Consider the following 25,667-nt stretch of genomic DNA (forward strand, 5'->3'; position numbering starts at 1 on the left):
AATTCTCTCGGATCGATAAGACCGCCGCTCATACACCTTTCCCTCTGTTCTCTCTCTCTCTCTCTCTCTCTCTCTCTCTCTCTCTCTCTCTCTCTCGAAAGTTTAGAAAACGTTTCAACGACATTTCCACAGCAAACTTCGACGTGAAACTTTCATTGCGTTGAATTTCACGAAAAACGTGATAACTGTCTGTAAAAATTTACGTCAATGTTACACACCAAAGATCTTCTGTAAACAATTGCAACAGAGAAAATTTTGTAAATGTTATATTGTTTTTGCTTTTACAAAAAAAAAAACGAATTTTACTGAAACACCGACTTTATATAACCAATGAAAAACGGTATTTGCCAATAAAAGAAAAACAAAAGAAAAGAACAGATTTTGCAAAAAAAAAAACTATATTTACGGAAAAATCGGCTTTTACCGAAGAAAATATTCGAAACAATATTTACCGTATTAACCCTTAACTGGCACCATGGGTCCAGTAGACCCAACCTTTTTTTTCGCACAAATTAATTGAATTTGAATATTTTTTATATTTTAATATATTAGTTTGACGCATATTAGTAATTTTTTAAGTTTTTTGCTTCAACTAATTCGATACAAAAGAATAAATTAGCTTCAAACATTAATAATTATAAATTTTAAATTTTAACCTAAAAAGTCACATTTTATTCTGCAAAATAAATACTTTTTTTGCTAATGAAATATTAATAACTAATGAAATATTAAAAAACACATCATAAGTTACTACGGATTAAATTTTTAACCAAAAATATTCAATACCGACTGGAACAATACACGTTTTAATACGTCGGGTCCAGCAGACCCGTTGTGCCATTTACGTTTCAACACGTAATTATGCCAGTTAAGGATTAACTGAACTTTTACAAAATTTCATGCAAGAAATTGTAAAATTAAAATTTACTGTAGTTTTTGTAATTTAAAGTTTAAAATTCTGTTTTTAAAACTGTTTGTATCCTTCGATTTAAAAAAAAAACTATTTCCTTTTACATAAATCTTAAGCCTATTCCGGTTATAGGAAAACAATTGTTTCAATATTTTCGGAATTTTATTAAAATTAACGAAATTTTGAATTTTCTAAAAATATCTTCAGTTTTGTTTTATACTACGTACTTTTGTGCGCTGATTACGAAAATCATAGTGACAAAATACCGAAAAATTTCATTCTTATAGTGAAAATCATAAAAAAAGTCCTAAACTTTTTGGTTCTTTGTTTATTAAAATTATAATATCCAACTTTTTCAAAAAATGCATATGATAATAAAAAATTTATATCAATAATATCTAACACTTTTGTCTAAAAGTTTTTTTTTTTAATGTTGCAAATTCTACCCAATAAACGAAAAATACCAAAAATTTTAAGACTCTTTTATGATTTTCATAATAAAAATGAAATTTTTGGGTATTGTCACTACGATGATTTTCGTTACGATGATTTTCGTAATCAGCGCATCAAAATATATAAAAGTACGTAGTATAAAACAAAACCGGAGATTAAAAAATTCCGAAAATATTGAAAAAATTGTTTTCCCGCATAAACGGACTGGGCTTCAAAATTTTGTAATAGAAAATAGTTATTTTTTTGAAAAAAATCGAAGGATACGAACAATTTTAAAATCAAGATTTTAACCATTAACCCTTAAGGCCAGGTCCAAGTGAGGCAGCGCCATCTACATTGATACTAAAATTTTGGAAAATTTTCAACAGCCTTTTCTTGGAAACAAGAAGGTAAAATGCTTTTTCCTTTATGGATAATTGATTATTGGCAAGATATACACCAGCTAAAACTTTTTTTGAGTTAAAATAATAAAAAAAATTTCATGTCAATAAATTAAATACGAGCACTTTTTTCACAAAAACTGTAACAGTAATTTCTCAGAAATTACAATCAAAAATGCAATTTCCATTTGGAAAATTAATAAACGCTAAAAAATACACGACCTAAGGTTTAACAATCACGAAAATAACAAAAAAAAGTATTTTAACATAACATATTTTACTCATTATGACAGCCGTTTGGCAGGTTATATATGTCACCAGACGTTTCGCAGTTTTGCCGAAAGGAGGAGATTGGCGCTGTTGCTAACCACCTGAAATACATAATCTACCAAAGGGCTGTCACAATCAGTAAAGCAGTATCAATATGTTAAATATTTAATAAAATTTTTTTTTCTTATTTTCGTGATTGGTAAATCTTAGGTCGTGTATTTTTTAGCGTTTATTAATTTTCCAAATGGAAATTGCATTTTTGATTGTAATTTCTGAGAAAGTACTGTTACAGTTTTTGTGAAAAAAGTGCTCATATTTAATTTATTGACATGAAATTTTTTTTATTATTTTAACTGAAAAAAAGTTTTATCTGGTGTATACCTTGCCAATAATCAATTATCCATAAAGGAAAAAGCATTTTACCTTCTTGTTTTCAAGAAAAGGCTGTTGAAAATTTTCCAAAATTTTAGTATCAATGTAGATGGCGTTGCCTCACTTGGACCTGACCTTAAGGAGGTTCAACCCATTTACATAACATCAAACTAAAAATATATTTAAAATTTATTACACCCAAATTTGACAGATCCAATTGTACAATTTTGGAAAAAAATTATTTTAAGTTAAAATTTGTTGTTGAATAATAATTAATAAATAGTTTGTTTTTTTTTCTTAAAAGTTAGTGAAAAATTGTAATTTTTATCCAATTTTAATAAACAATGGCACATTTTTCTCTTTGAAAAATTCTCTAAAATTTTCGTTTTGTGTTTTTGTTAAATAATGTTTTGTTTAAAAAATATAAAAAATTTTATTTGTTTATTAACTTTTGAACAAAATATTTTTAATAAATTTCAACAAGCAGAATTGTAGAAAATCTTTCAAAGAGCAAAATGACCTATTGTTTGTAAGAATTGCATAAAAATTACAATTGTTCACTAACTTTTGAAAAAAAATACAAAATGTGAGATTATTATTTATTGTTTAAAAACAAATTTTAACTCAAAATAATTTTTTTCCAAAATTATACAATTGGATCTGTCAAATTTGGGTGTAATAAATTTTAAATAAATTTTTAGTTCTCTTAAAAACTACTTTTTAGTTTGAGGTTATGTTAATGGGTTGAACCTTCTTAATTGTCTCAGTAACGCGCTCGAATGTAAATGGCACAATGGGTCTGCTGGACCCGACGTATTAAAACGTGTATTGTTACAGTTGGTATTGAATATTTTTGCGCACAAAAATTTAATCTGATGTAGCTTATGATGTGTTTTTTAAAATTTCATTAGTTTTATAGGAATTATTTTAAGTTAGTTGAAAAAAATTGTGAAAAATAAAAACGAAAAATTGAGTGTTTTTACTTGAAAATTCATGAGTTATTTAAATTTTAATATTATCACTTAAAAATTTAAGGTTATATTATTCTTCAAGAAAAAAATTACCACAACAGCAGAACTTGCAAAAAAGGTATTTATTTTGCAGAATAAAATGTGAATTTTTAGGTTAAAATTAAAAATTTATAATTTATTAATGTTTGAAGCTAATTTATTCTTTTGTATCGAATTAGTTGTAGCAAAAAACTTAGAAAATTACTTATTATGTCTAGCTAATATATTAAAATATAAAAAATATTCAAATTCATTTAATTTGAGCGAGAAAAAATGCTCGGGTCTACTGGACCCATGGTGCCAGTTAAGGGTTAAAAACACACATTTTGAAAAAAAACATTTTAAAATTGCATTTTTATGGAAGTTATGAGCGCAGTAAAGAATAAAAGATGATTCAAATTCTCCAATTTTGTAAAATTCATATCTCGTTAACGGCTTGATGAAAAAATTTCAAAAAAAATCATGAAGCTCTTTTTTGGTAGATACAAAACGGTAAAAAAATTTGAGCCAAATCGAAGAGGTTAAAGTCGACGATATGTTGTGGTTCGGTATGGAACGCCCCATATATATATACATATAGTGAATTACATGAAACCTGGAAAGAGGTGCTATTTATCGAATAATAGTCGACAGCTGTCGATTTTCTTACATATATTCATTGAGAGTAAAACGAGAGGAAAAAAAAATTGCGAGAGTATTTTACTGTTGCTATATATACTGAAAAGCATTCGCTTATGTACTTCCATTCATTTATAATAATACTAAAAGTCAAAATACAATGGTCGCGTTAATTACAGCATCATATGACGCTTATTTGTCGTTCTTTCAGTTTACAAATTTCAAAATTGAAAATGCATTGGAAAAAAATGACAATTAAACTGTTAAAGAATAAGAAAAAAAATTTTTTTAAAACCAAATTTCTTTTATCAGCATTAATTAGTGACTACGAATATTAAGTTATCTATTTTTTTGTTATTATTTTTTAGTTTTTATTTTATTTTTTAATAATTTATTTTTTATTTATTATTTTTTGCTTTTTATAATTTTTTTTAATCTCTTATGAATAAATAAAACAAATATACTTTTTCCAAGTGAAGGTGAAACAATTGACTTTTATAAATTGTGTAAAAAAAGAGCTTTGTGATACTCACATTGTTTCATCATAAATATTAGTGACTGGAATAGAAGTATGAAAAAAAAACTCACCTGAAACAGAAAAAAAATTTTGTAGAGTAAAATATTTATTCAAGTTATTATTATTATTATTTTATTTAAATTATTACTACTTTTATACTATAATTATTTTTATATAATAATATTGATATTTAAATTTTTATAACCTCAAAATTCATGGTCAAGAAACTGCTGGGTTTAAGGTTTGAATAAGGCAAACATAACCTGAATTAAGATTTGCGTCAATGGGGAAACATAACCTTAAAATTCAAGGTCAAATATAAAAAAATGAAGAGAGAAACATAACAAAACTGTTATCAAATATTTTTTGTTGACCTAACAAAAAAAATTTGGTTGACCTAACCAAATATTTATGTTATGCCTACAAAAAAAAACACTCAACCAAATTTTTTGGTTGACTCAAACAAATAGTTTGGTTACTTAAGTACCAACAAAATTTTGGTTGCTCTAACTAAACATTTTTTTCTCAGTGTATATAAATGTAACTTATGGTATAATATGTACGATAATCCTCACACACGTTATATAGTTTCGAATTGAGAGAAGATTTAACTTCCGCGGTTTCGTCTCTGGTCGATTAGTTATTTGGGCGACGGTCCATATATAGGAACACGTTTTCTGTGTAATGCACTCCAACAATGATATTTAGGATCAGAGAAAGAGAGAGAGAGAGTGAGAGAGAGAAACTGTACTGGAGTGTGAAATCGTTTTGGGTAGAATTAACACGCTAAGTTTTGCTACCAATGGCACTCTCTCCCTCTCATACGCACACAAATAATCCCAGTGGTTGTCAAATTTGTTCAAACCAGTAAATTCCCCCAAAAACAAAAATCAATTAAAAATATTATTTTGTACGAAAATGACACAAAATCAGAGTTTTGTCAATTCATGACAAGGCCAGAAGGTGGTTTAAATAAAAATGAATTGGCACTTAAAAATTCTTTTTGATTATGATTCTTAGATGAATAAAAAAACATTTCTCAATAGTTTTTAAAATCAGTTTACGTGCCCGATTTAAATAAAATTGAGTTTTTATATAAAAAACAGTGTTTTATGGGGAATCAGAATTTATTTAAACTAATAAATACTGTAATAAATGATAAAATAATTACTTATTTTCAATTTTACATATAAATAATTATATTGCTGTAGTGTTTGTGTCCGATTTTAAAAAATTAAATTATAATGTTAAAAGAACGATTTTAAGAGTGACAAAATTTATTTAAGAGAGTCGAATGATCTCTGAAATTTTTTGGCAAGAAGAGACCTTTAATTATCGCTCTATAAAAACGGCACTAAACGTGAAAATGATAAACATTGATTTTAAAATACTTTCTTCTTGAAAGACGGACACTTTTTACAAAAGCAGCTAGAGATCTTTATCTTATATAAATTTCCTAATTCCGAAAGATTATGCGAATCTATACAAAAACACGATTGCAAAACGAAAAGTAATATAATGAGGGGTTCATTACCTCCTGCCGCCGTCAGATGGCAGCAGCATGCAGGGCGCACAAAGTCGCAGCTGTTATTAGATTACTTTTCTACTTTTTGTTTTGCAACCATGTTTTTCTATGGATTCGTACAGTCTTTTGGATTTAGGAAATTTATAAGATGAGGATTTTGGCTGATTTTGTTAAAAGTGTTCGTGTTTCGAGAAAAAAGTATTTTAAAATTCAATACTATTTCACGTTCAGAGTGATAATTAAAGCTCTCTTCTTGCCAAAGAATTTCAGATACCGTTCGGAAGCTCTTAAATATAAAAACGAAACAAGAAAATAACTTCATTGTTAATAAATTTATATGAACCCAAATCTAAAACATCTATTATCTATACGCATATAAGTATACATTAAATAAATTCTGGTTCCTCATAAAATACTATTTTTAAATATTTAAAACTAAATTTGTTTTAAATTGTGCACGTAAGCTGATTTTAAAACCTATTGAGAAAAGTTTTTTATTTATCTTAGAACCATAATAATCAAAAGGAATTTTTAAGTGTCAATTCATTTTTATTTAAACCTCCTTCTGGCGCACCGTGAAGGGTTACAAAATAGATAAGAAAAAAATTTTTTTGATAAAATTTCTTTAAAATGTCTCCAAAAATATTTTTAAAAACGGTATTATTTTTTGCGAATTGACCCCAAAAAAAATTCAAAAAACCATTATATCTTCCAAAACAATTATCGGATCGTTATGAAACTTGATAATTATATTCTTTGCGATAAGTGACACATTTTAGTAGCAGAAAAATACAAATTTTGGAAAAAAGGGAAAAATTATTACGGATTGACCCCAAAAAAACTCAAAAAACGGTTATAACTTCTAAAGAAATAAACGAATCTTTATGAAACTTGGTAATTATATTCTTTGCGATAAGTGACACCTTTTAGTAGCAGAAAAATACAAATTTTGGAAAAAAGGGAAAAATTATTACGGATTGACCCAAAAAAAAAATTTAAAAAAACGGTTATAACTTTTGAAGAAATAAACGAATCTTTATGAAACTTGGTAATTATATTCTTTGCAATGAATGACATCATTTAATGGCAAAAAAAAGTACAAAAATTGGGAAAAACGCATAATTATTACGCAATGACCCCAAAAAAAAATCAAAAAACCGTTATAACTTTCAAAGAAATTACCGGATCGTTATGAAACTTGGTAACTAAGTTCTTTGCAATAAGTGTCATCTTTTAATAGCAGCAGAATACAAATTCAAAAAAAAATCTTATAATTGTTACGGAATGACCTCAAAAAAATTCACAAAAACTGTTATAACTTTCAAACAAATTACCGGATCGTTATAAAACTTAGTACTAATGTTCTTTACAATGACATTATTTAAAGGCGAAAAAATACAACATTTTTGGGAAAAACGCATAATCATTACGGAATGACCCCAAAAAAACTCAAAAAACGGTTATAACTTCTGAAGAAATAAACGAATCTTTATGAAACTTGGTAATTATATTCTTTGCAATGAATGACATCATTTAGAGGCAAAAAAAATATAAAAATTGAGAAAAACGCATAATTATTACGGAATGACCCAAAAAAAAATCAAAAAAACGTTATAACTTCCAAAAAAATTACTGGATCGTTATGAAACTTGGTAACTAAGTTCTTTGCAATAAGTGGCATCTTTTAATAGCAGCAGAATACAAATTCAAAAAAAAATCTTATAATTGTTACGGAATGACCCCAAAAAAAATCAAAAAACTGTTATAACTTCTGAAGAAATAAACGAATCTTTATGAAACTTGGTAACTATGTTCTTTGCGATAACTGACACCCTTTAGTAGCAGAAAAGTACAAATACACAAAAAAGTCGTATAATTATTGCGGAATAACCCCAAACTAAAAAACGGTTATAACTTCTAAACGAATTATCAGATGATTATAAAACATGGTATTTTTGTTCTTTTCAATAAATGATATCCTTTACTATAGCTGAAATATACAAATTTTGGAAAAACAGGGAAAAATTATTAAGGAATAACCTCAAAAAAAAAATTCAAAAAATGTTTTAAACTTCTAAAAAAATTAACGGATCGTTATAAAACTTGGTAATTATGTTATTTGCAATTAATGACATCCTTTGAAGGTGAAAAAAATTTCAAAAACTTTTTGACTCGAATGTTTCGTACATTTTTTCGAGTTTTTCGCCATTTACATTTTTTATTGTTAAAGTCAAAAAACTACAATACTACCAAGTTACAAGTTATCAAAATCTTTTTAATTTTTTTTCTATTTTACAATATAAACGGGCTTACAATTTAAAAATTTCAATATACTTTATGCGGGAGTTCTTTTTGTAATATTCACTCTCTCAAAATTTAATTCTATAAAAATTCAACGTATTTGATTCATAATAGCGCGACTAAAATATGTCACAATTGAAAATAAATTAAAAAAAAAAAAAAAAAAGAATTATCTCGCAGTTGGAAAAAAATGTGTATATATCTCTCAGGGCTATTTTGAGGTTATGTCAGAGAGAGAGAGAAATATTCGGTCTTGAATGACGCTCGTTGAGATAAATTGGCTTTAAATTCACTTATCTGTTACTGATAGAGTCGAGTACTTGAAAGGGGACATTGGCATCGATTCGCGCAGAGAGGAGCTGAATAGAAAGAGGGGTGGGAGAGAGTGTGTGAGAGAGAGAGAGGAGGCGTTGATTGAGAATCACTGGAAACAGTCCATAAGCCAAAGAGAGAGAATCTGCGGGGGTTGACTGTACTGAAATAATGTACAGTAACGTGCAAAAGGAATGGTAAGAGGAGGAGGAACGATACAGTGGGTCCCTCTATACGAGTAACAATGGGTGTGCAAAGGAGATTAACAAACAGAATAAGCTAACGCATAATCGTATTATTTCTCGCTAAGCCGCATTTAAATTAGATAGAAATTCCATTTAACGAAACAATGCCAGAATGACGATGACTCACACTGTGTCCTCTTCGCAAAAAATAAATTACACACCAATAATCATTTTTTTTTTTGATTTTGGAAAACAATTTTTTTTTCAATTTAAAATTTATTCAATTTAAAAATAAAAATTTTGTTTAAATCTTTTATTTTGTTTTCATTATACAATTTATGTATTACTGTGTATTATAATATGAGATATCCATTTTTATATTCTAAAAACTAATTTATGTATTAAGTGAGATTTTCATTAACCCTTAATAGGCACCATGGGTCTAGTAGACCCGAGCATTTTTTTCGAGCTCAAATTGAAGCAGAACGATATTTCATAAAGAATGTTTATTATTCAGATAACTTCAAAAAAACATTAATCCCTCGAAAAAGAGGAATACAATACTAAGGTTTTTAGGGTTGCTGATTACGAATCTGATATCAGTTTTTAAAAATTCAAAATGGCGGATCCAATATGGCGGATTGAAATTATTAAAAATGTGCGGATTCGATTGAAAAGTGATTACTCGGGGGTTTTAGTTTTTTTTGTTTGTTTTGTTTTATTTAAAATTGAAAAAAAAGAAAATAAAGAAAGAGAGGTGGGAGAAATTAACAAAAATTTGAAATTAAATAAAAAATTACCGTAAATTATCAATTATTTATCACTTTTTTTGTAAATTTTGGTTGAGAGATGAAAAAAAATTGGAAGAAGTTTGAAACCTCTCTAAAATCAAAGCCAATAAACATTGGGTGTTTATGATTGTTAAAGATCTTAGGAGTTTATTAAGACGATAACTTTTGTAAACAAACTCTAATGCGCACGCACACATATATGTACAATCGTAAATTTTTCGTCCATCGAAAACACGATATATATAAATATTTGCGCTGTAAATATTATTAAATGTCTTTTTTTCCTAATATTAAATAAAAATTTACAATAATAATTTATTTTTTCTAAGTCTTTAGAGGCATTAATTTTTTTTTATTAAAAAAAATTGTTTTCCATAATTATAATAACAATTAGATATACTATTGTTATTATTATCAAAAAAAAGGAAAATGGTTGTTAACAATTTAATATTGCATATTCTTAATTAGTTTAAAAAAAAAGTCAAGTCAATTTAATCATTGATAATAATTAACAGAATAATTACATATGACTATTAACATTTATTGTTTACAAATACACAGAAGATATGTTAGAATTGTAACGACTTTAGTCTAGAAACATAACCTCTTATTACAAGGTTCATATATATAACAGGTTTTGTATAAAGACGCACAAGGTTGTTAGAAAAGAAAAAAAAATGTTTTCTTAAACAAAAATCCCGAATTATAAAATTATTATATGTAACTTTGTCTTGAATCAGGAATTTTTAAATATATTTTTTTTATTATTTCTTTAACTTTCATTTACATTAGTTTTCATTTTTAGGTTATGTTAAAATAATTAAAATTTCTAAAGAAAATTCAATTGGTCAAATTTATTTATTTTTTCAGTTATTTTTCTATACTAAAAGTTACTTTTCATTAGTAATAATAATAATGATAATAATAATAATAATAATAATAATTTTTTTTACTAAATCTGTATTAGTTAAAAATGATTTATTGTTTTTTTTTACTTTCACTTTCTAAAGAATGAGTTATTTTTCACCGATTTAATTTTAGCAGAAAATAAGTCACTAATTTAAATAGTAATATTTCTACAAATCGTTAAATTAAACATTTTAAATTATTATTTAATTAAATATTGATAAATTCACTTTTAGGTTATGTTAAAATAACTAAAATTTCTGTTAATTTAATTAGTTTTTGATTATTTTTGCAGTTTATATTTTACATATAATTTATTTCTTAAAGAAAACTTTAATAAATTTTGAGGTTAGGTTTGTAACTGTTGATTATTTTAAATGTCACATGCTTTTTGTTTTTTTTACTGCCTTCGATAATTTAATATTAAAAATGTAAATTATTCTATGGAAAAGAATCTAAAAAACCAAAAAGAAATTATAGGTTATGTTTATAGTTTTTACATTAAAAGTTCCTTACAATGTAAAGTCAAAATTCACTTCAAATTATCATAAACATAACCTAAAAATTTTTTTTCTACTTCACAGCTCCTTGTCTTTGAAGCGCACGTCATAAATGTATTTTTTTTCTAAAAGTCAAAAAAAAAATAATAATAATGACAAAAAAAACTGTTGATATTGGAAGAATTCTCAATATTTTCCAAGGCGAGTTTAGAAAATAAATAAATAAACAAATCACAAAAAAAAAACAATAGAAGGTTCAGAGAAATTAATTTCTCTGCTAACTTCCTGTGACAAAGGAAAACGTCCACTTAGGGGAATTTAATGATTTCTGAACATACACTTGGGGAGAATCTACTGTAGTAACGGTTAATTTTGTCACAAAAAAAACAAACAAAAAAAAATTACGAAAAAACTTTTAAAATTATCATTGATAGGTAAAATTTAAGATAACATAGAATCAATAATGATAATAATATTATCTATATAGAAATTAGTATCGAAGGGAGGGACTATTTTATCATTGTATATAACAGGCGAAATTAAAATTAAGTAAAAATAAATTAAGTAGTATTTTACTAATAAGAGAAAAGTAATTTAAAGAGAGGTTAGGTCGACTTTTAAATTGAATTGTTATTACTATTATATACATACACTAATTCAAATCAAAATTCTAAAAAGTTATTCATTTATTCCAAATTCTAAATTTATTCAAATTTTGTATTTTCTCAAAAGTTTAGTGATTTTTCTACAATTATTACCGAATCAGAAATTATCAAGGAAGGACGATTAATCCAAATATATTTTGCATCTTCAGGGAAAATTATCTTTGATAAATAAAAAAGTATGTATTAAAATTATAATTACTATCTTTACTTTATTTCTTTTTGAAAACTTCTTTCACTTTCTAAAAATCTTTCACAATTTTCCAATTCCAAAGACTACTGACGTATTAAAGCTGGCGATTATTCTTTAAAATTGTATAATTTTACCTATGTGATTCCAAATTATTTCAAACTTTGATTCCAAAATTTGTTAACGTCACTTTATACAGTTGTGACTAACAAATTTTACTCCTTATATTATGTATTTCCTTAATTTTTCAATTATCTATAAGAAATAGTTCAATAGAAATAAAATAATCAAAATCAATTCCCAAGCTATTGGATGAGAATCTAGGCTTAAAATTGTAATAAATTTTTATAACTATTAAATTTAAATTATAAAAATTAAATTATTATTATTTGTTATGGAAATTTATAAAATATTATTTATGTTACATTACATAATAATATATTTTTTTATATTATTATATTTTTATTATGTTATCGAATTTTTCTTTTTTCTTATGTGGGCAAATCCACATAACTTTGTGATTTCATGTTATTCTTCATTTAAACAATTTTAATAAAATTATATAATTTTTTTTACTTTCAATGTCTTTTGGAATATATAAAAAAATTTAGTTTTTGCAACAAAATTATGATTAGGCAATTTTGGTTCTTGTAACCAAATTTTGGTTGGTTGAAACAAAGTCATAGAGTTATTTCAACCAAAACATTTGGTTAGGCCAACAAAATTATTTGGTTGAACATTTTTAAATTCTAACCAAAATTCGGTTACGACAACAAAATAATTTGGTTAACACAACAAAATAGTTTGGTCTAAAAAACCAAATGATCGTTTGTTGTCCTAACCAAAATTTGGCTGCGACAACCAAATAATTTTATTCGCTCTCAGCTCATAGCTTAAGAGAACTGTTAGTTTAAATCTCTCACAAGGATGGATAGTCCAGTGGTCAGAGCTCCCGACTGGCAGTTTAAAAACAGAGGTTCGATCCCAGGCGGAGGTGAGATTTTTCAAAAGTCCACAAATATTTCAATTGGATAAATATAAATTAAACGTTAAATTGAATAATAAATAAATAATGAAATGAATAAAAAAGATAAAAAGAAAAGAGATAAGGTAGAATAACATTTTTAATTTTACAAAAAAAACTGATCAATCAAACATTTTTTTTGACCTAACAAAAAAAATTTGGTTGAGCTAACCAAACATTTTTGTTATGCCAACAAAAAACACTCAACCAAATTTTTTGATTGACTTAAACAAATTGTTTGGTTGCTTAAATACCAACAAATTTATAAATATTTATTTAAATTATCAAATAAATAATTTAATATTTAATTTATTTTTTAAAAATTGAATAATTTAATTAATACTCAAAATATTTTTAAAATTTTCAATAACAAATTTTAATTGATAGAAAATATTTCAATGTGAAATAATAATAATAATAAATATAATTAAATTAAATATGAATCACCTTTATTCATAATTATTATTTTATTTTTTAACCTTGCGGGAAAAAATTATAAAACTGTGTGTAAAAGTACACAATGGAAAAAAAAGAAATATCTATAATCTATAAAATATCCAACGAAATATAAATCAAAAAAAAAAAAATTTGAAAAATACCACAAAATGTAATAATATGTAATGCATTGACGAAATAATTTTTTAAACTAATAAATAAAAAATAAATAAATAAATAATATAATAAATATTTAAATAATAATAGACGAAAAAATAAACAAATTATATTTTTTTTTTCTAATAAGAAACAAAAATTCTTTTAAGATTATTTGTTTAATATAGATTTGAAAACATGGTATCAAAATCTGAGATACGATTTTATTATTCGGAAAATGAGCTACGTTCATATTAAACTAAACTCCGAGTTACGATTATATATAGTTTAGAAGTACAATTATATGAACGGAAGGCGTCGAATAACTGGACAAAAAAAAATTGACTTTTTTAATTATAATTCTTTTAGCACTATATATAAAAATGATTCACGCAAAGAAAATTTTGTTCCTTTTTATATATTTCAAACAAATAAAAGTGTGCTTGCTTTTAAAATGTTTACATTTTGTTTTCTTTAAATTGTACGATTCTATTTTTGTATAATTTAATTATTATTCTTATGGTTTGCTTAGAGCAAAATAAAAAATATTATTATGATTATTCTTTTTAAAACGTGTAATCGTATAACTGTAATACGAAACGTTACCTATCATCTTCTCACATATTTCTGTCTTTGTCTTACGCACACGTTGTCATGGACATTTTTAACTCTAAGTAAAAAAAAAAGCCATCAGGCTGAGTCCTACAATGAACGATAATGGAAAGAAAAACAATCACATAACCTTAAAATAAATCAAAATGGGGAAAATTAAAATTTTGTTGATTGTACCTGAGGACCACCTCCAACGATAGATTGATATGCAGACTGAAACACGCTTCCGAGTTGCGTGAGTCCGTCGTCTTCCATTTGAAACATTATGTCAGCGCCGGGCGATCCATTATTATTAAGATTATTGTTGTTCATAAGCTTCTCAGTGTTGGCAACGTCACGGAGAATCGTATTTGATTGCATCTTTTGTAAAAAAAAAAAAAAAAAAAAACCAAGTCAACTTCTTTTTTTTCTCTCTCCTTTCTTCAAAAAGATTCGAACAAAAAAAATAATTTCCCCCAAAAACAAATTAAAAAAAAAAAAATTCCCCAATTTCCACTAACGTCAAATCTCGCCAATCATGATGCTTCTCATCGTCGTTGTTGTTGTTTTTGTCTTTTGTTAATAATCTCCGTCTGCCGACGGATCGGCAAAATGTAAAAACATTCAAAAGAAAATTTCTTCTTCTTCTTCTTAGTATTTGTTTGCCTATGCGGCGGAAGCGACCATTTATTTTTAGCCCCTCTTGAAAAGTAACCGCGTGGGTTAAAATACACAATTTTTTCTTTCTTGGTGAAAAAAATAAAATAAATAATAACTAGGATTGTTTCCTATTATGTTTTTTTTTTAAATACACAACACTTTTAATCACCCACAAAATCCTAAAACGAGCACTATTATTAAACACTGCACTATTTACGAAGAAAAATAACTATTCCTTCGTTGAATACGAAATCAATTCACAGGAAGTTAAAAATTAAAATCACTGGGAAATTAATAGGGGTTTTTTTTGAGGGGTGGGGGTAAAACAAGTGTTTCTATGAAAAAAAAAAAAAAAAACCGGGTCGAGACTGAATTATTATTGCGTTGTGAAACGCAACGAAATCCTTCTCACTCGATGAACGCGACGCGACTGACGCTACGCGAAGGGGAAGACCTGCGCCCCTCCCCACCATCGACAGTTAGACTATGGCAAAGAAGGAAGGGAGGGGGGGGGAGTTCGACACTCGCTTTCTCCTCACTTCACTTGTGCGCCCCAAGCATTATTCCGCACAGTCGACAGAGAGTGAGTAAGAGAGAGAGAGAGAGAGAGAGAGAGAGAGAGTTTCTCGACTCGCAGGAAGCAACCCCTAATGTTTGAAGGGGCCCGTTTTTGCCAAGGAGGTGCGCTTCTTTTCTCTTCTTCCTTTTTCATCGTCGTCTGTCTCTCTCTCTCACTCTCCTTTCCATACTGTGCGTGCGGAAAACATTAGCCCACTTGTTGAGTCAAAAACCCGATGAGGAAAATGGGGGCGGACTTTCGCGCTCGTCGAAACCTATAGACATATATATATACTCGAGGGATAAAGCCTTTAATTAAGGGCTTCCGAGATGTGGAGGGGAAAAAAAATTGTGTGCAATTAAGGGATTTTGTAGATATCGCTATATGAAGAAATTCCAGCCGCCACAAAATACAATATACATACTCATTTAAATTAGTTGTACAAATTTAGAAAAGTTTCTTTTTTTTTTTTTTTTTTTTAATTTTAACATAAAACTCAATTTTTATGTGATTAACTTGAGATAAATCTCATTTGGCATAAATAACTTTTCTGATTTTTTCTTCGAAAATATGAATTGTTGGAATTTTTTTTCAAAATTCAAAATGGCGGACGGAAATCAGTTTATCAAAATTTAAAGTAGCAGACGACAAAATTAAAAAAAAATTAATTGGAATCCCTTGAAACTTGTTACTCGAGGGTTTTCGGGGTCGCTGACTACGAATCTGGAATCAGTTTTTCAAAATTCAAAATGGTGCATCCAATATGGCGGACGACAAAATTAAAAATTGATCGGATTTGTTTGAAACTTGTTACTCGGGGGTTTTCAGGGTCGCTGATTACGAATATGGCATCAGTTTTTCAAAATTCAGAATGTCGGATCCAAGATGGCGGGCGACAAAACTAAAAATTGATCGGATTCGCTTAAAACTTGTTACTCGGGGGTTTTCAAGGTCGCTGGTTACGAATATGGCATCAGTTTTACAAAATTCAAAATGGCGGATTCAAGATGGCGGACGACAAAATTAAAAATTGATCTAATTTGTTTGAAACTTGTTACTCGGGGGTTTTGAAGGTCGCTGATTACGAATCTGACGTCAGTTTTACAAAATTCAAAATGGCGGATCCAACATGGCTGAAGACAAAATTAAAAATTGAATTCTTTTGAAACATGTTACTCGGGGGTTTTCGGAGTCGTTGATTGTGAATTTAACATTATTTTATCAAAATTCAAAGTAGCAGACGACAACATTAAAAATTAATTGAATTCGCTTAAAACTTGTAACTCAGGGGTTTTCATTTATGCTGATTACGAATCAGGCAACAGTTTTTCAAAATTCAAAATGGCGGATCCAAGATGGCGGACGACAAAATTAAAAATTGATCGGATTCGCTTGAAACTTGTTACTCAGGGGTTTTCAAGGTCGCTGTTTACGAATCTGACGTCAGTTTTTCAAAATTCAAAATGGCGGATCGAACATGGCTGAAGACAAAATTAAAAATTGATCGGATTCGTTTGAAACTTGTTACTCGGGGATTTTCAAGGTCGCTGATTACGAATCTGACGTCAGTTTTACAAAATTCAAAATGGCGGATCCAACATGGCTGAAGACAAAATTAAAAATTGATCGGATTCGCTCGAAACTTGTTACTCGGGGGTTTTCAAGGTCGCTGGTTACGAATCTGACGTCAGTTTTACAAAATTCAAAATGGCGGATCCAACATGGCTGAAGACAATATTAAAAATTGATCGGATTCGCTTGAAACTTGTTACTCGGGGGTATTCAGGGTCGCTGATTACGAATATGGCATCAGTTTTTCAAAATTCAAAATGGTGCATCCAATATGGCAGATAATTTTTCAAAATTGATTGAATTGTTTTGAAACTTGTTACACGGCGTTTTTCGGAGTCGCTTATTGTAAATCTGACATCAATTTTTCAAAATTTAAAGTGGCGGATCCAATATGGCGGACGACAAAATTAATGGAAGCCCAAAAAAAAAATGACGACAAATTAATCAGATTCGCTTGAAACTTGTTACTCAAAACTTTCATAGTTGAATGTCATTGGAAATAGGTCAAGTTTAAAAAAAAATTTCAAAAAATACAGATTTTTAAAAATTCATAACTGAAAAATTTGTGTACTTACAAAAAAAAGTACAAAAATACCATTTTTTCTGCGTAAATAACAAAACAAAAATAAATTTATCCGAATTTAAATTAAATTTCAAGTCGAATCGAAAATTAAAAAAGTATTTAAAAATTTTTTTTTAGTTTTTAAAATAAAAAAAAATTTTAATATGTTTAATAATTTTTCCCCCTCTGTTTTGACATTTTTCATAATACTCACCCTTTTTTTTAAAAAAAAGAGAGAGAGAGAAAAAAAACTCTCAATCCGAAAACTAAAAGGCTTACAAATAGATCTACCTGCTCTCTTTTCTTATGGTTTCTTGGCTTTTAACACTCTAAGAATTCTTTTGCGGTCTAAAATTCATAATACGAGAAAATCTATCCTATTTCACTATTGTATGGTTTTTTTTTTTTTTTTTTTTTGTTTGGATTATAATATAGCAAACTCAAAAGAAAATATTCTCTCGACTGAGTAGCATTTTCTTATATATTCACGATTTGTAAAAAAAAAAAAATAACTTCCAATAATGACTGTGGAAGATTTTTTTTTCTCCTTTTGTTTTAGAAGATAAATGATAAGGAGAATTTTATCTTTTTTTTTTTTGTTAGATATAACCCAAGTAGAAATATCCGTAGCTCGCCGTAATTAAACACCGGCATGGTACTGATCCAATACTGGCTGTCGGTATTGACTTTCAGTACTGGCAGTGTACTGACTAATACACCGAATCAGTACTATGTCGGAGGTAAAAAAATATTAAAACCAGTACTGGCAGTACACTGTCATTCACACCGAATCAGTACTATGTCGGTGATAAAAAACATTAAATGAAAAAGTCTTTAAATTATTCCAATAGGTAGAAAACGATGATTTTTTATTTAAAAAAATGTATATTAATTTCTTTCGAATACTTTCCCTCAAAATTTTGGATGTAATTGTAATGTATTATTATATACCTATATAAAATATATTTATGTTTTTTTAGTTATTTTAGTACTCATTGAAATATGTGCATTAAGTTATTTATCATGCATACAATAACAATAAGTTGAGAATTTTTTTCTAATAGTTTTAAAAATCAAGCAAATGTAATTTTTTCACTGTAATTTTTAAATATTATTAATAATTAAATATTAAATTTAAAAAATTTTTTACCATTCATATTTTACAGTCGTCTTTTATTAACTTATTTTTAATTATGTAATTCATCAATCATTTTTGTCTGTTTTAATATTATTTACGGTAAAAATAATTTATTAAAAATATTTAACTGAAATTGATATCCAGTTTTATTTCATTAAATCTTTGTAAAAATTGAAAAAATTTTGTGAGTTTAAAAAATTTAAGAATAAATTCATTTTATTTTCGTGATCAATAGATAATACAAACTTTGAAATCAAAACTTTTGTATTAGGTGAACTACTTCAAGTCAGCACTTCAAGCCAGCGCGGCTGTGCGGTATGCGTATCTGACTTGCGTTCTAAGGGTTTAGGGTTCGATCCCCCATGCGTGCGAGATTTTTCGTTCTTAGTTTTAAGTGTTATAAGTACAATATTTGTTCATGTGTAATATCAATTATTAAATAATTATTAAATTAAGTATAAGTGCAAAGTAAAAAAAATTAAATATTATGAATTTAAAAAAATAAAAAAATTTACAACACAAATTATTTTTTGTAAAATAATTTATTAAAAATAAAATAATTTAATTAATATAAATGATAATTATTATTTTAATTATTTATTGTTAATAATATTTTATATATTCTAAATAACATTAACTATTATTGGCTTCACATTACCTGTTCGTGGTAAAAATGGGAGTAATAAGCTAATAAGGATGAAATTTGCATTGGAAAGCGTGTTTTAGCATTTTGTAAAAAAGTGAGATTTTAAGTCCGGATGAGTACTTTGCCAGTATTATGCCAGTATTATTCTAGTACTACGTTAGTACTGGTGAGCGGGACAAAATCAGTACTGGACAGCGTTACCAGCCAGGGTTGGTCCACTACTGGCCCAGTACGGCAGTCAGTACTATTATACTGACTGGCAGTGTTGGGTCAGTACTATGCCAGTGGCACATTTCTACTTGGGAAAATTTCCATTTTGAAAATACAATTGAAAGTTATTTGTCATGAAAATAAATGATAAAGATCACTTGCCATAAATTTAGAGCTTTCCATAAAAATCACTTTTGGCATAAATTTTATTTGACATAAAATATAGACTTGGCATAAATTTCACTTACTCTCTAAATCTAAATTAGTAAAAATGTTTACTAATTTAAATTAGTGACTCACTTTTTTGCTGTAGAATTAGTTAAATTTTACAAATTGTTAGTAAAAGTTACTATAATAATTAGTAAAATTTTACTAATTCAGAAGCAAAAAGTGAGTCACTAATTCAAATTAGTAAACTTTTTTACTAATTCAGATTTAGAGAGTAACATAAGTAAATAAATATTAACTTGACATACACTGAAAAAAAAGTCTGGTTAAAATAACCAGAATTCTGGTTAATCTAACCAGAATAAAAAGTTATATATACCCTTACTACTTTTTCTGGTTAAAAGTACTAGAAAATTTGGTTAAAAAATTCTGGTTAATTTTACCAGAATTTCAAGTTAATCTTACTAGAATTTCAAGTTAATCTTACTAGAATTTTTCTAGTTAAAAATTTTTGGTAAAAAAATTTCTGGTTGATCTTACCAGAAATTCTAGTTAATCAGAGAATTAATTAAATTTATTATTATTATATTATATTATAAAATATGAATTAAAAAAAATTGTATTATGTACATATAAATGCAATCAAACAATAACACCTTTACACTGCAATTCTCTTAATAATGTTTATTTAAATATGATTATTCAGAACTAAAATTCTGATAAAACGTGTCGAGCACGTTTTCAATATAACCTTCAAACTATTTTCCACACGAACGGGTTTGCCGTTCGTCAACAATTTTTTCACTTATATTATAAAATTAATTAACCAACCTTTAAACAGATCTTTTAATTCTCCCAAACCCCAATTTTCCAGAGCTTGGTTAACTTTTTCATCCATTCTTGCGATCCGCACGATAAACTATTCGAAAAAGAACAACAGACGCTATGCAGTGTCCGCGAACGCGCGTTTTTAACCAGAATTATTTTAACCAGAATAATTTAACCATACTTATTTAACTAGAACTGTTTAGTCTTTTTAACTATATTTTCTTGTTAAAATAACTAGAAATTTTTTAACCAAACGCATCTAGTAACTTTAACCAGAACTTTTTTTTCAGTGTAAATATAATTTGGCATGAAACTCTTTCGAAATAAAACTTATTTATCATAAAAATAACATTTGACATAAATTTTACATGGCTTAAACTTTACTTGGTATAAATTTTACTGGCCATAATGATCAGTTACCACTCTCTAAATCTGAATTAGTAAAAATGTTTACTAATTCAGAAGCAAAAAGTGAGTTATTAATTCAAATTAGTAAACTTTTTTACTAATTCAGATTTAGAGAGCATAAAATTAGTTTTTCATAAAATTCACATTCTATAAATATTATTATGCGCAAATCTGAATTAATTGTAAATTAAACAAGAATTATATCAAGTAAGTCTTATAGAAAATAAAAGAGATTTCTCACAATTTATATATAATTTATGTCAAGTGAGTTTTATGTCAAGTGAAACTTATGCCAAAATTGAGTCTTATGGAAAGTTTTTATGACAAATGAGATTTATGTTAAGAAAATTTTATGCCAAATTAAGTTTATGGCACATTAAAATTAATTCTAAATGAAGTTAATGACAAATTAGATTTATGTTAACCCTTAACTATGGCACCATATGGGTCCAGTAGACCCGAGCATTTTTTCTCGCTCAAATTAATTGAATTTAAATATTTTTTTATATTTTAATATAATATTTTGACCTCGAGTTTAAGATATTAGTAATTTTCTAAGTTTTTTGATACAACTAATTCGATATACAAAAGAATAAATTAGCTTCGAACATTAATAAATTATAAATTTTTAATTTTAACCTAAAAAGTCACATTTTATTCTGCAAAATAAGTATACCAAAACACATTTGAATATGGGTCCAGCAGACCCGTTGTGCTAATTAAGTTCGAATTGTGCCAGTTAAGGGTTAAAAATAACTAAATTTTAAAAGGTTTTCTTTACTTTATAATTTTCTTTAAAATTGTAAATAATTGTTGAATTTTATAAAATTAATTGAAAAATAATTGAAGACAAATTGAATTTGTGAAGAATAATTAATTTAGAGAAAAATTTGTTAAATTATTGAAATAAATAAGATCTAAAGAAGATATGCATTGTATACTAAAATAGACGTATTTTGCTTAAAAGTGAAAAAATGAATCTAAAAAAAAGTCTAAAAAGTTGCGCATTTTATTTAAATAAGTCGAAAAAAATGGTATTTTTCGAAAAAAAAGTCAGAAAAAGTCGTCAGAAAAATCCAAGGCCAGTAATTGTATAACAAATAGAATACTATTTTTGTTTTTAAAACTGCCTTTAAAGAAATATTCTTATTTTGGGGGGTAAAAAATTAAAGAATGTGACTATTTTGTTGTTGTAAAAAAAAAAAAAAAAAAAAAAAAAAACTTGTACGTGAAATTAGGGAGAAATATCGAGACTGTAAATTGAGTTCTCAACACAAGAAAACACATCCGGCGGACCAGCCTCGTCTGCAGAGTGGTGAAGTGGTCCACACTTTTTCTCGTTTCCTGTGTCTCCCTGCGGAGTTCACCCCAACAGTGTTGCCAAACCCCGTCTTATGAGTTTTCCTCTTCAGAAAAGTCTTTTTCGTTTTTCATATAATATGTACATAAAAACAATATATGTATATATAAGCTTAAGAGGGTCCTGGATTTCAAAAATTCCTTCTTTTTCCAAAGGTCTCTCTCTCTCCATCTATCTGACTACTTAAAATCATTAAAATTTCAAAATTAAATTTTTTTTTAAAAAAACCCATTTTTTTAAAATGACTAAAAATAATTGTTTACTAAAATTATATAGTAAATAAAAAATTACAACTACTAAAATAAAATAGTAATAATTTTTTAAAATATTAGTGAAAATTCTTTATAATTTGAATTATTGACTGTATATCGTTAAAAGAAAAAAAATATCTTATTTTTTTTAGCGTCAACATTGTAAAATATGTTTACATATGAATTTGTTTTCAAGATTTTTTTTTTCTCAAAGTGTTTGGACTATTTCCTTCTTACGCGGAAGTTGGTCGGTTGCGATAATCTTCCAGTTGCACGTAGATATATACGTAACTACAATATAATAGTCGAGTAAAATTGTAGCCGCATTACGTTTGCATTTACGACTTTGTTGCCACTATGGTTCTGCGCACGAGACTCCAGTTGAACGCCCCACACTTTTTTTTAAACGCAACAGTTCCACTATTGGATATAGAAAATTTGTAATTTTTATATAAAAAAAATAAAAGACACGTGAATAATTATTATAATTAATTTAATTAATTCTTTCAGCCGAATTTTAATTTGTTTGAATTATTTTTTGACAAAATTTTCATTAAAACGATTTTTTATATTACAGAATTTTTATATATAACCAAAAATTCACTTTACTGATTATGTAATACAATAAATATTAAAAGCGAAAAAATACATATTTAGGAGAAAAAAAAAACATAATTTTTACGGAATGACCCAAAAAAAAACAGTTATAACTTTTAACCCCTTGACTGTCGACGAGATTTCCACTATTTGGGCCAAAAGTGTGTTGAAAAAAATTTTAATGAATTTTTATGAAACTTGGTATCTTAAGGTTTTCAGGGTCGCTGATTACGAACCTAAGGACGGTTTTTCAAAATTCAAAATGGCGGATCCAATATGGCGGACGACAATATGAAAATATAATGCAATTCGCTTGAAAATTGGTACTCGGGGGTTTTTGGCGTCGCTGATTACGAATCCCATGTTAGTTTTTTAAAATTCAAAATGGCGGATCCAATATGGCGGACGACAATTTGAAAATATAATGTAATTCTCTTAAAAATGGGTATTCGGGGGTTTTCGGGGTCGCTGATTACTAATTCGATGTTAGTTTTTTAAAATTCAAAATGGCGGACAACAATTTGAAAGTGTAATGCAATTTGCTTGAAAATGGTTACTCGGGGGTTTACGGGCTCGCTGTTTACGAATCTGAAATCAAAATTTTTAAATTTCCAAAATTCAAAATGGTGGATCCAATATGGAGGAAAATTTTTCAAAATTAATCAGATTCGCTTGAAAGTTGTTACTCGGAGGTTTTCGGGGTCATATTCGTAATCAGCGACTCCGAAAACCCCTAAGTAACGAGCTTCAGTCGAATCCGATCAATTTTGAAAAATTTTCCGCCATAATGGATCCGCCATCTTGAATTTTAAAAAAGTGTTATCATATTCATAATCAGCGACTCCGAAAACCCCTGAGTAACCATTTTCAAGTGAATTGTATCATATTTTCAAATTGTCATCCGCCATATTGGATCCGCCATTTTGAATGTTGAAAAACCGACATTAGGTTCGTAATCAGCGACCCTGAAAACCTTAAGATACCAAGTTTCATAAAAATTCATTAAAATTTTTTTCAACACTTTTTTTAAGTTGCGCATATATATGCGTAAAGAGCACTTTTCTGTTCATTGCAATAAATAACATTCTTTTATTGCAGAATGATACAAATTTAGAAAATAAATGGATAATTATCATGGAATGTCCCAAAAAAAAAAAAAAATCCAAAAAACGGTTATAACTTCTAAACAAATTAACGGATCCTTATAAAATTTAGTGATTCTGTTCATTGCAATAATATAACATTATTTTCTTGCAGAAAAATAGAAGTTTTGAAATGTAAGGTAAAGTGGATTTTTCGACTATATCGAAAATCTTTAATATAGAAAATTAGTTTTTTTAAAAATTTTTTTCTACAAAATTCTGTTAAAAAATAATATTAAACAAATAAAAATTCGACTAAGTAAAAATTCAATCTAATAAAATTTTAATTAATAAAAATTCTAAGAAATTAATTTTAGACGTTATTCATACGTTTAGCGTGGTATAGGTTAGTATTTGTGATGAGAACATAGGGAAGGAATATACGAAAAAGCAACGACGAGAATATGTCTATGATATTGTGAGTGGAAATCTGAGTAGGAAGACGCAGAGCGTGGAAAATTCAAGGGCAGTAGTGGTGGGGGAAAAAAAAGGACGCAAGAAAAGTGCGAGGAATTCGTTTAATATTGTTAAGGTTGGTTTCGTTGGTTGCCTTATAGTTACACGTATGTGTATACACTTCTTATATGTTTAAGCAAATATATATATATATATATATAATACTCGGAAATTGAAGAGTAATTTTAGCATCGTATCCACGCGACCCGTCGAGGGTTTATAATTACCTAACCTAACCCAATCTAACCCACTTGGCGTGCCAACCGAGCTCCATTTCTCCGAGTGAGGACAACGTGAAATCCGGATATGGCGAACGGATATATACGTCGCGTGCCAAACAAAAGGGTTTCATTGACAATTTATCCTCGATTAAGTCACCTCATTTCTACACCAAAAATACACATACACCAGTGGGTAGTAACTACACGGAAAAAAATTTTCTGGTAATTCTTTAACATCGATTTAGAGATTTTACATGTTCCTAAATCTGTTAATTCTACAGATATTTTCTGTAAGGATTTAACGCATGCGCAAAAACAATGCAGTGATTCGACTAAGGCTGAGTACGATTGAGTGCGAGAGGTTAAGGCGAATTTAGTGTTTTTATTATTATCATAGTGTCGGCAAGAAAGTTTAATTAAAAAGGAAACGTCTTAAGTATATAAACATTATTATAGAAATAAATAATTACAAATTTTTTATTTTAAAATTAACTGTAGTGATTAAGTGAGAAAAGTCGTTTGTTTCAATTTCTCGACATAAGAAAAAGTGGATTTATCATAAGTTTTGAAAAGTTGCTCCTCATTTTTTTTGTTAGAAAATTATTGAAGGATGAATTTATTTACATAGAAGTTATACTAATTTATACAATAATGTTCCGCGAATTTAATGTATTCGGAGGAGAATATAACCTATAAGAAATACTCTACCAAATATATATTATCCCCATATAGTATACATAATTTGGTCACTCAACAGTTTTTAAGAACTGTAGCTCAAACT

General features: G+C 27.4%; 1 protein-coding gene across 17 annotated transcripts in view; it reads right to left on the reverse strand.

The window, feature by feature from the left end:
- Positions 1 to 25,667, reverse strand: part of LOC127285747 (transcription factor 12) — a 295,386-nt gene that overhangs the window by 146,327 nt on the left and 123,392 nt on the right. The window contains exon 1 of one of the 17 annotated variants that reach the window (XM_051311910.1): positions 14,307 to 14,561. The exons of 15 other annotated variants lie outside the window; for them this stretch is intronic. In XM_051311910.1, the coding sequence (XP_051167867.1) occupies positions 14,307 to 14,489 (183 nt within the window). In that variant the 5' untranslated portion in view covers positions 14,490 to 14,561. Of the gene's footprint in view, positions 1 to 14,306; positions 14,562 to 25,667 lie in introns of those variants that run through there. One more of the 17 variants, XM_051311911.1, reaches the window with a different exon arrangement.

This window comes from Leptopilina boulardi, unplaced genomic scaffold (assembly GCF_019393585.1).
Source record: "Leptopilina boulardi isolate dan_hultmark-lab unplaced genomic scaffold, ZJU_Lbou_2.1 LbouV2_341, whole genome shotgun sequence".
Lineage (NCBI taxonomy): Eukaryota > Metazoa > Arthropoda > Insecta > Hymenoptera > Figitidae > Leptopilina > Leptopilina boulardi.